Below are 12,787 nucleotides of genomic sequence, written 5' to 3'. Positions count from 1 at the left end.
CTGATTTACCATCATCGATTCCACTTTTTGTGCTGATTTGAATTATTGAAAAAGCTTAAAAATACAAAAAAAGACAAAGAAATTTTGACAGCAAACACAGGAAAAGCTCATACAAATTCGAATTAATCAGAAGCTGAAAATTTTATAACCCGAGATATTCAAAACGAAAGCTATTACGACGAAGCTATTATGGAAAACTGCTTATATTATCCCTTTTGTTAAGTAAATCGGTTTACCAAGGGCAAAAAGACACGCAACAAATATCGATAAAGTAGTTTAAGAAAACAGGCTGATAATTTTAAATGGAAATCATGAAATATTAAAATTTATTATCACTGAATATCATCAGTGATATGCATATGCAAGTAATGAGGCAGTCATAAATGAAACCGGAAAAAAAAACTTTACATCACTGGATTAAGAAATGCTCTCAAGAGCTTAATAAAAACAAATGGTAAATATGTAAACTCTAACGAGCTTAACCTCAAGCTGTGGTCATAGCTCCCCTTCCAAAAGGACACGTAACTTTCAAGTAGAGAACGTTTCCTTACTGCGGGGTGGATGGTTTTAAATGCTATAAGTAAAAAAAAGCGAAGTTGAGTGAAGCAGTGGAGCAAGTTGTTTACGTCTTTCATGACTATGGTGGAAAATTTGGAAGTAGCATAATTTGTCAGCAAATTCAATTATCATGGCATTACAACGCCTCTGTAGTCACAGTGGCTCTCCCAAATTTGTGTACAATGACAACGGCTCATGTTTTCCAGACACTTTTACCAAATAAGATCAAGAAACTGATAGTAATAATAACCGAAATTAAGACCACTTTGCCGTATAAAATGTAGTACATTGAATTTTTATTCCACCTGACAAGCGTCACATGAAGTGCCGAATAAAGAAGTGCTGTCCGATAAGGTTTTATATGCGGTTTTTACTTAAATAAAGCAATCTGGACCTTTAACGCATGTTTCAGTAGATCAACAAAATGGCGAAGCGTTGACCCCAAATTATTTGTTGACAGTGTGCCATAGAGAAAATAAAACATTGACAAGATGCAAAGAGATCACATTAATATTTTTCATGCATACATGTCAATGGTCCAAGAGGCTTTGTTACAAGTAAATTAGAGGGGGCTGCACCCACTATTCAAAACAGAAGTTAGTCGGATACCCATGCATGATAGAGTTCTTGCGTCAGAGTGACCCTCCTTCCTCCACTCAAAGGAGGTAATCGACATACACTCTTCCAACACTATCAGCTTCCCCTTTATTTTTAGAATCCTAACGAAAAAAGGTGAGCCAAAATCGTCTTAGTATACCTATTTGGATCTTCTATTATATAAATTATGTTCTACTCACATTAAATAAGTAGAGCTTTATCAGTTAGTACATGAGAGATGACGCGCACATTCGATTTTTTAGTCAGCTGCTTCTACTGATGAATATCTTATAGGATTGCTTGAGAATATAACATAAATAGTAGTTTTACTATTTCAGCCATCATAATCTTACAACCTGATTATTAAAATAGGAATGATACAAATTTACTGGCATACTGATCCCTTAGTTTGTGAATGTCTTAAAGATGCTGTACAAAAATAAGAGACATGATAAAATATAAATGTTATAACAACTGAACCTCTTAGTATAAGTCATATAAATAAGTTAGGAAAACAAATAACTATTTAAAAGTAAAGTTTATTGTACTATAGTATCAAAAATGATGTTTGAAGTATAAAAAGTATGTTTCTACTGTCTAGTTCAGTAAATGACACTACCAACATAGTTATGTATTGTCTTACTGTAATAACTTGTAAACTGAGTTGTGATTGTCTTTTTCTTTATGCATGAAATTTATTCTTGGGTATGCAAAAAATAAGTTTTTTTTTAATTAATATTTTTCGAAGCTACCACCTGTAATGGATGTAAGTAATAACACACGTTCATTTGGGCGATTCTAACTAATTAGTTTACATTATGGTTAATCCAATGCTTCCCCAATACAGTGTTACGCAGCAGCACCGTAAGAAGTAGAAGCCACACATCTGCCTGGAATCCATTTAACGTAACCAAACTGACTCATATATACATCTTCTATACATCTTTTTCAGAACTGCCTCTCTGCGATGCATGATAACTCGTGCACCAGAGATTCTCGCAGTGATCATGTTGTTATTAGTGATTTCAGTAATATTTATATTTATGTATCAATACACTCTTATAGTCTATAATTAAGCCAGCGTTTGTCTTGTCAAATACTTTTACCCAAAGTTCAAAAACACATTTCTTAAGGTATTTATAACTGTTGTATAGAACTTATTCCATTCTTCACTATCTTTTCTCATACACCTGGTGGAAACAAAGTCAAAGTTTTGTAAAAGTAACAAACATCATGTATTATATAAATTTTTTCAATCATTGAAAGCCTAATTCTTCCAAGTCTTTTCCCAAATAAACATTTAGAACAAAGAATGTATCAGTACGTATGAACTCAATTTTTTCCTTACAAAAACTCTTGTATTTTTATTACAGTACATTGAAAAGAAGCGAAAAAACTTGCGTTTCTGTGCTTCTTTAAACTGAGAATACTTTTACTTTGAATCCTGAGATAATCGATAAAAAAGACTTTATGAAACATTAGATTCAGCTTTTATATTTAAGCAGTAAATTCTTTTGCAATTAAACATTGCTATCACACACAATACATTTTCTTGAAATGTGAATTCATTTTTAAATTCATGTTGAAAAAAAAAAGCTTTTTCATAATAAGTCCCAAAAAAAAAATGACAAGATATGTAACAAAATAATACCAATTGAGATACTTTAACTTTCTTAGAAGAAACAAACATGATGACAGATGTATGTATTAAAAATATTTACGAAATAAGATCTGGTACATTCAAATTGGTTATTCTGTTCTTATAAAATGCAAGAACTACTAAAAAATAGTTGTTTTCCATGTCATTACTCTAAATAAATAATTATAAACTTACGCTTACTTAATTTAAATAAGTCACAGGGTCTGATATAAAGTATGTGTTATTTTTTTTAGCGTAATCTGTTGTATGGTTCTTGCAAATAGTCGTTGATTTTTTTAATGGCATTTTCGATATTTATTATGGCATTTTCTTGCAACCTAAATACAACAGCTTTTAAAAGTTACAAAAAGTTTTATTTATACTCAATCTCTTTTAAATATGTGCTGATAACTAATACGTTTTTTCAAAGAAACCTCAAAAAAAGACTAAGTTGCGAAAGAAAATAACAATGCAAATTGACGAGTAGTCACTTTGATAGAGAGAGGAACGATTTAACTTTAGTTGTGAAAAAAAATGTTTTTGATTTTATGACCAATAGAAAGGGATATAATTTTTTTTTTTTCTTTGATTCTGACACTTCATTTTACAGGGTGTTACAAGGCCTTACGAATAGTTATCAATCGATTAGAGGGAGCAGGACAAGATTAAGTAATATTTTTACTTAGATAAACAACAAAACTATTTACCTCTGTTATAAGCTATTGCTGATGTTTAATGTTTTCATGGCAGCTTTCATCGCGTTATTAATTTTTAAGTCTGAGAGATGCATCTCAAGCACAGGTATTTAATGAACAAAATAAGTTTATTAATTTTCCAGGGCTTTTCTTATAAATAAACTCCTAAAGGAATAACACTTACCGTTTTATATCGTCTTGCAACTTAGCAAAACTATATAAAAAGGCAAGTACAACTATTACTACTACTCGCAACTTATTTTGTAAGGCCTCTTTCAAAGAAAGTTCATTAGTCATAAACAGATATTAAAAATACAAAGTCTTATCACTTACTACAGTTAAGGAAGTTTAAGTTTAACTAATTATTTAAAAAAATATTAGATGAACAACATTTTTTGCAGTTTTCTGAATTTTGAAGAATACAAAATATACAATTTGAAAGCATCAGATATAACTATCATCATACCATGTACATTTTATCGTGAAAGAACAAGACAAACGTGAAATAGCAAAAAACTTCATTTTTGCAGCTTTCAAACTAAATTGAAAAATTATACCACACCTTAAAATATTACATTACAAATTTATTATTATGAATTAATGACAGAAACTTCAAAATAAGAAAATATTAGTATCTTGATTATTAAATTTTTTTTTTTTTTTCATCAATTCTCATTTTTTTCATGAGTATACAGTACAAAATGGCTTTCTGCGCCTTCCAAGACAGTTAAAAAAAAAAAACAGAAATACTTTTAGTAATTAAAACAAAAATGAAATTGAATCATCAAATTAAACGAGTTTTTGGGAGCCCTAATTTGTGTAAGCGATTTCCATTTCAGTTAAAAAAATAACCTTTTGATATTTTTTTGCCGCAATATACGAAATTAGTTTGAATAGTTGTAGTCTGTTAAGTTACCGCAAGAGTTCAATTGAACGATAGTAAGTTTGTAGGATAAATAGCTGTCAAATAGTTGTTAGTCAACTTAAAATGATGAAAACACTTTTTTTTCACTGAAAGTTTTCTTTTATAACACTGAAACACTTTTTTCACTAAGAAATATCAAAAAATTGATTTAAATAATACATACATTTATGCATAGGCAAAGGTCTGTAGTAAGAAGCTTATGCGCTTTAAAAACTGCTATGCACCCAATTTTGGTAAAAGTAACATCACAAAGTCAAAAATTTCCTAATGCTGTCAGAAACTTGATGGTTATTTACTTTGTAACCATGCCTTATTTTAGTTTTCATATACTAATGTTTTTTAACAAAGCTTTTCTTGTTGGTAGACGGGAAAAGAAATCAATTTATAAAATAGGTGAAAATTTTTTCGGGCAGATAGTTGTCTTGACCTTTGTTTTTTACCGAGATCTAGTATTTTTGTGTAAAAAAATTTTTTTTAATGAAAGCAACTGCTACTCCTAAAACTAGGAAACCCTTTAATACAAACATTTAAGAAAATACTTTTAGTAGCTCATTACTATAATAAGTGCTTTAATGTTATGATTCTTGTTTCAGGTGAAAGATATGACTTTATAATAAATGCAGATCAACCAATTGGTGCTTACTGGATTCAGCTTAGAGGACTTGGAGAGTGTGGAATAAAAAGATCTCAACAGTTAGCAATTTTACGTTATGCTAGAGGTCCATATCAACCAATTTCTTCATCTCCAACCTATGATCTTGGGCTTCCACAGGGAGTTGTAAGTGAATATATCAATTTTTGAAATGGTTTTGGCCTCATTCTAAAAATTTTTCAGGTTTTTTGAATCTTTTCTTTAGAACTAATAGTCTGATTTTGTATGCATTTATTTATATTGTGTTCTTTGCCACCAATTTATTAAAAGCAGCTTAACAAACGTTTCACATACTGTGAATTCCTTTTTTTTATCATGACAGTGGATCTCTCTACCAACACAAAATTTAAGACTGTCTAATTAATAATTATTTTATGGTTCTGTTACAGAAAGTAATACTACTATGTATAAAACTTTGCCAATACTAAAAAAAAATTTTAATTCTGTATTTACTAGCATAAACTACATAATATGACGCGTTAACTTATCCCTCATGCAAACGAATTCCCATAATTCAAGCATTTTTTAGATGTGTACGTCTTAATTTCAATTCTAAAACATCATAGTTATTGGTCAGAATAATAAATTTTAATTTGCGTATAAGTAAGTGCGACTTATTTACATATGACGTAGGCAGTAGAAGTACAAGGTCTCAAAATCACAGGTTGGAATAAGACCTCTACCATACTTATCGTACTCTGATATTTGAGTTACATATTTGAAACTGAACATTTTAAATAATCATATTATTTAGGTAACATATGATTTATAACTAAGAACTGATAAACTTTCATCTCTTAAAAGACATTTTTTTGAGTTTCGCTATCTCGATATACTAATACTCTCATTTTTTTTTAAGAACTTGTTTTATTTCATGTCAGAATCCTAAGACTCAACAAATTTTTTAAATAAACTCCAGCTGCTTACTTTTATTGACATTGAAGCTAAACCATAGTTACATAAAGATGATACTATTGGCCCACATATCCTTCTTAGTCCACGACTCTAGAGTTGTAGCTCTGTGTATCGTGCAATTTTTTTTTCATGTCTTGATAATGCTGTAAAAACTATACGTCGGTGCTTTCCCACGTTATGATCCTCACTCATAATTAATGCATGAAGATACCATGGACATGAAACAGTTACAATAAGATTGTTTTATAACAAATAAAAAAGTTTTTCTTATTATAACTATAGAGCTTGAGGGAAGCTTTGAAATCATGGATCCTGCAGTTGCGATACACAATCGTTTAAAGTTTTAACACCGTTTGTCTTAGATCAACATATAATTGTTTTTATTGTTTTTCTCTAAAATGATTTAATATTATAATGACTAGGTTACAAAAAATAAGTTATATGAAAATAAATATAAAATACAACAAAGCTGAAAATTTGAGAATCATTAAGATTTTAAGTATAGTGGCATTAAAATGGTGCGCTAATCTGCGAAGAAACAAAAACACACCTTACATATATACTGGTCAAGTTGATATTATACAAAATTTATTGCAATACTTATATTGTTATACAATATGCATTATAAACTTAGTAGATTAAATCGTTTTGTACTATAAAGATAATTTTAGTGATTAAATTTTGTAACAAAAAATTTTATTTGCAATAACGTTACGCACGTATGAAATATTAAATTACCAATAGGTTTACGACAGGTGCACATTTTAGTGGCATCTATAATAAATAATCAAATAAATTGAGTAGTACAAAAACCAATATAAGACTGGAAAAAATTTCTACACTATCCTCGACTTCTGCAGAGTATAAAACACCTTCATTTAGATGACCCAATTTAAGAGCATGCATTTGTGACAGCATTGTCCATTAAAATTATAAATTCATAAGATTTCAGACTAGCAACCTTAACAGCATCCAAACCTTGGATACAAATTTTTTTAATTTTAAATACTTACAGCAAATTTAGAATTTAAGAAAAAAGTAGATAATAGATAAAAGTAGATAAGTATGGATATTTATTCTTACGTTGTTGACTTTAACATAATTTTTGTTAAAAACAATGAGCTTAGGTTTTTCAAGAATCCTCGTAAGCTCTTTTGACTGACAATGGATGTATTATGCCCAAGTTTCTTATTAAAGGTCAGTGTCACAAAGTAATATGTATGGAGTGGTATCAGTGTGTCATACAGAAAACTGACGTCCATATTACTGTATAAAATTCTGTTTGATGTAATGTACTATTTGTGTATTTAATTTGTTTATTATCTTGCGTACTTACAAATTTCTTTGTAGATTGCAAGTGTTTATTTTTAACTCCCATTAAGTTTATTAATGAAAGTTACAAACTTTTGTTTCATTAACATTTAAATTTAGAAAACAAATTAAATTAACAACTTTGTGTTATATAATCTAATATAATAAATTTATTATAGTAAGTCCGCTTAATACATTCATAAAACATTTAATATCTAGTCTAATAATATTTGTAAAGTACAGCAAACCATCAACTTTTTTTTCGTATAGTATATATTTTTTTTATTAACTTTATGCAGTTTTTTAGGGACTCTTAATTTTTCTCAATTTTTTCTTGGTTAATTTAAACTTTGTTATTTACAATAAGTAAGAAACTACAGGTATAGATACGTTTTATTTACGTTATTTAATCGTTTATCATTCGCTGATAATTAACTGATGATTTAGTTTCTCGCATTTACGTTACACCAGTATAGTTATATATTACTTATTATTATACTGGTATATTACATACGTGTTACATGTGTATACATACGCATAGTGAGCGTGCGTGTATACGAGTACTGCGTGTGTATATATAGTTTACAGACCATACAGTAACCGGAATGACTGAAATGAAATGTTCCTCTTACACAGATTAAAACCAGTGGACAGGAGGTGCTTGGGTACCAAAGTAAAAAGTTATACTTCTATAAAATTATATGGCAGATAATATACATTGTTATAAATATAAACATACCTTCTATGAAACGGTGCTGTGTACAAAAGGTGGTGCAATTATCATTGGAATGAGTATACCTATGTTAGTTGGGTATAGTTTCAATAAATATTTTTACATTTTTCAACTAAATAATTACAAACAACATATTATGGCAGAGAACAATATAAGCAACATAAAGGCTAGCCAATACAAGACTGTACATTGTCATCGAACCTTCTGATGGTTTCAACACAATTTTCTATACGGCCTACGCTAATTACATTTGTAATCTCACGCTGATATTCATCATATATTTATATAACATTGTTAATAGCAGAGTCATACATGTCAGTAAATGTCTCTTCAAGATGTTAATCACACATTTACGTTTTTTTGACAAATATTGTTCAAGCATCAAAAGTACACTAAAAATACTTTTAAAAAATACCCCAAAAAATTGCAGATCATTCAACTGTACCCTTTTTATCATGTTGATTCGTAAGAATTAGCAATTTAACATAAATTACTTAAAATTGCATTCATTAGATCTGTATAAAACCTCTTATTCCTGTTTGTATGAAAATCTACTTTTGGGTGCACCTGTTTTATTTTCAAGTAGATTTTCAATTTTTTTTTTTTTTTTTTAAACACAAGAAAGAAGAGGGTCAAGTATGTGTAAAAGTGTGTATGCAAGCTTTTCCATATAATAAAAATAATTTCCAGCGTTGCTGCATACATTAGGGCCTTTCTCACCTCTCTGAATTTTGTAAAAAAAAAAGAAAAAAAAAAACGCAATAAAAAACAATAACTGTGTTTATACAGTACTTAAGATTTTTTTTCATTCAAATATGAAAAGTATATAAAAATGTGAAAAATTGCATGAGCAATTATTTATTTATTCTAGAAGAAATAAGTTAATAATGAGTGAATAAAAAGCAAATGTTTATTAATACATACGAAAGCTGCTCTGCTAATATAAACTTATTTCTAAATTTTCGAAAAAAAAACGTGACCAAAAAAGTATATTTTAATAAACAAATTAATTATTCAATGTGTAATCAAACCAAGAGTAAATAAAAATTTACATTAAAAATATGTGACGAACTTATAAGATAACATGTAGTAATTACTTTTCTTATACTGGGCCTGCTCATAGCAGAGTAAAAAAGGGCCTTGGCAAGTGTGCAGGAGTTTGTGGGATGAAGTCTCTCTGGAAACTGTATTTTTTTTTTTTTTTTTTTTTGTTAAGAATTAATTAAAAAAAAAAAAATGAGTTTATTAAATTAAAAATGTGTGTTGTGGTAATGTGATGTAGCATCATGTGGTGTAGAGGAAACCGGAAGTAGGTCGCGGGGAACGGGTTGAAGGGGGAGAATAAAAACAATCCACATTCGTCACACTTTTTCTCACGGTCAAAATCTGAAATCGTTGATGTACCCTCGTGCGTAACGTGCCTACAAAAGTATAACTTCAAAAACAATGATCATTTAATAGTACCCTCATTAATATTAACGGTTTTCAATTACATATAACTAGGAAATAATTTGTTGTTGTAGTTACATGCTCATTGTTCAACATGGTTTGTCTACCTTATCAACTATTTTCTTTCTGCAAGAATAACAGGTAAATATAGTGGAAATAATCAAAAATCTGCACATAGTTTCCTATTACTGGCTCAAGGATTATAAATTCAAACTTATTTATGCTATTCTTCACTTGATTATGTGCTTCCAACAGTACATCCAATTCATTATTATTTCAAATGCATATCTTACCCATTATAATAATTTGCGTAACTGCGTTGGACTATAATTTAGAAACTTTAGATTTCTGCATTCTAGTGGGTGTCAGCCTCTAACTCAAATTTAAGCATCATAATCAATGCAAGAGTGTTGGATATTGTACAACGTTACTAGCGCGTAATCAAGTTTTGTGTGTGTTATTTATATCTAAAGTTCAGTTTGCATGAATGACTCATATATATTTCGTACCATCCTAGTATGCGCCGCTGCGCGGGCAACTAAGTCAGTCGACAGTCTACCGTCCCACGGAGACGTTCTCTTTGTCGTTATGTACTTATTGTAATAAACCTATCAGTAAAATTCACCTAGCGCTCCCGATTCATTTTCCCCTAAAAGGTTATGGGCCCAGAAAAACGCATAAACGCATACTCGTAAACCTAACTGGTTAACGGAAAGCGCGAGTGGTGAATCAACGAGATAGTCGGGACAAAGAAAAAAAAAAAAAAAAAAAAAAAAGGCAGGTGCCGCTACTTCACACATCGCCTGTTTCGAGCTGCTATCCAGGGAAAACTACGACACGTGGAAGATCCAAATGGAGGCCCTGCTCGTCAAGAACGATACGTGGAAGTATGTATCGGGCGAGTCCCCAGAGGTAAAAGAAGAGGGCACCGACTCGACCCTGACACAGTCTCGGACAGCCCGCCAAAAATGGTTGTCCGAAGACCGGATCGCCAAATCCGACATCATCCTCTCGATCAGGCCATCGGAGCTGCAGCACACGAGAGGCTGCACCACATCGAGAGAGGTATGGAAAAGGCTCGAAGCCGTCTATGCATCCAAGGGTCCTGCCCGAAAAGCCACTTTGCTGAAACGACTTACGCAATCTCGTATGCAAGATGGCGGTGATCTCATCGAACACTTAAACGGTTTTTTCGACGCGGTAGACAAGCTGCAAGCCATGGAGGTACAAGTCAACGACGACCTCTTGGCCATCATGTTGCTCTACAGTCTCCCTAGCAGCTTCGAAAATTTCCGGTGCGTAATAGAGTCACGCCACGCGCTGCCGAACGCGGAGATGCTCAAAATCAAGATCATTGAAGAGCACGACGCCAGACAGCAAAAAGACGTCAACTCTAGCGCAATGTTTGCTCACTCGGGTCTCGCGCCGAAGGACCAAGGCCAGGCAAAACCCGGCAGAAATGCGAATAAACAGGGCAAGCAGAAGCCCAAATACAAGTGCGGTTTTTGCAAGAAAGTGGGGCACAAAGAGGTGGACTGTCGCAAGAAAAAGGCTCAAGCGAACCAGGTTGAAGCCGAGAAAGCGAACATCTGCTTCGTGGCCCACACCCAGTCTCAACGCACAGGAGCTCCCTGGTTTATAGACAGCGGCTGTACATCGCACTTGTGCAATATAAAAGAAGCTTTCACGAGCCCCAAAGCGATCAACGATGAGTTGAGACTCGCCAGCAACGTTACGACAACGATAGAGGCAAAAGGTGACGTCACAATTAAGGCTAAGGGAGATAACGGCGGCACGGTCACCTTTAAGGATACCCTATATGTCCCTAACCTCCGGTCTAACCTCATTTCGGTCGCCAAGATCGTCGATAAAGGCTGCGAGGTCGTTTTCAAGAAAAACCGTGCAGAAGTAAAAGATCCCGGCGGAACTATCCGGCTGGTCGCCGATAGAGTCGGAGATTTGTTTTGCGTGGACGCGGGTGTCGAGACATGTGCAGTCGCTGAGCCGTGCGACACATACGCTACCTGGCACAAACGCCTGGGCCATCTCAACGAACGAGACATGCAGCTGATGTTGAAAAGCTGCGTCGTCGACGGCCTCAAGTTTCAACTTCCGGAGAACGGGGGTCCGTGCGAAATTTGCCTCGCGGGAAAAATGTCCAGCCAGGCGTTTCCTACTCGCAGGAGTTCTACGAGTGAGCTGCTCGAGCTTATTCACACTGACGTCTGTGGGCCCATGAGAGATTCGTCTTTAGGAGGCGCTCGCTACTTCGTCACCTTCATCGACGACAAGAGTCGATGGTGCCAAACCTATTTCTTGAAGAACAAGAGCGAAGTCGTCGACAAGTTCTTGGAATATAAAAACCAAGTAGAAAATCTCACGGGCATGAAAATCAAGGCGATTCAGTCTGACAACGGACGAGAATACGTCAATAACAGGCTCAAGCAGATCATGACGGAGTGCGGCATCCTGCACAGGCCGACCGTTTCTCACACTCCGCAACAGAACGGCGTGGCCGAACGCAGGAATCGCACGCTCGTGGAGATGGCGCGCTGCATGCTGCTTGAATCCGGTCTGCCACGTAGTTTTTGGGCAGAAGCCATCGCGACCGCCAACTACACTCGCAATCGATGTCCAACGAAGGGAATCGATCATGGGACGCCTTATCAGCTCTGGACAGGGAAGTGGCCAAACGTAGCACATCTGCAACCGTTCGGCGCCAGGGTGTACCTGCTCGACAAAACTCCCACGAAAGGAAAGTTCGATCCAAGGGGCATTCCGGGCATTTTTGTGGGGTACACCGGTACGACGCATACGTACCGCGTCTGGCTCTCAAACGAACGGAAGGTGTGCACGTCTCGAGATGTCAGGTTCCTGCCAGACCCTGTCACGGACTCCAAGCCACCGGACGAAGAGCCCAAGGAAGTCGATGACTCCCAGGACATTCTACTGTCGCCTCGCGTCGACGAACCTCAAAGCAAGTCTGATCAAGCAATGGACGAGGACGACACCGAAGAACTACCGTTTCATGGACTTCCCAAGGACAAATCCGGCTCGACGGAGCGTTTTCTGAACGCCAACGCGACCGAGGAAGACGAGGCCTTCGAAGACGCACTTCCCGAAATGAGTCTGGACGAAGACAACGAGAGCCAGGTCATTCGCCAAGCGTTCGAAGCCATCTGCCAGCAAGGCAAGTCTCTCGGAGAAGGGGCAGGCAACATTGGCGATCCCATGGATGGGTGCTTTGCCATGGTCGCCTCCGAGATCCCTCTGCGCAACGCCATCAGCGGTCCAGACAGCGTGGAATGGCTAG

General features: G+C 34.5%; 1 protein-coding gene across 1 annotated transcript in view; it reads left to right on the top strand.

The window, feature by feature from the left end:
• Window positions 1-12,787, top strand: part of LOC106641906 (multicopper oxidase 3) — a 545,989-nt gene that overhangs the window by 257,826 nt on the left and 275,376 nt on the right. The window contains exon 6 of the mRNA XM_089594463.1: window positions 5,008-5,192. Within this exon, the coding sequence (XP_089450589.1) occupies window positions 5,008-5,192 (185 nt within the window). The remainder of the gene's footprint in view (window positions 1-5,007; window positions 5,193-12,787) is intronic.

This window comes from Copidosoma floridanum, unplaced genomic scaffold (genome assembly GCF_036245765.1).
Source record: "Copidosoma floridanum isolate Cflo_tuat_1 unplaced genomic scaffold, Cflo_Japanese_pri ptg000021l, whole genome shotgun sequence".
Lineage (NCBI taxonomy): Eukaryota > Metazoa > Arthropoda > Insecta > Hymenoptera > Encyrtidae > Copidosoma > Copidosoma floridanum.
Note: the sequence above shows the minus strand (reverse complement) of the source record. Positions and strands in the feature narration are given on the sequence as shown.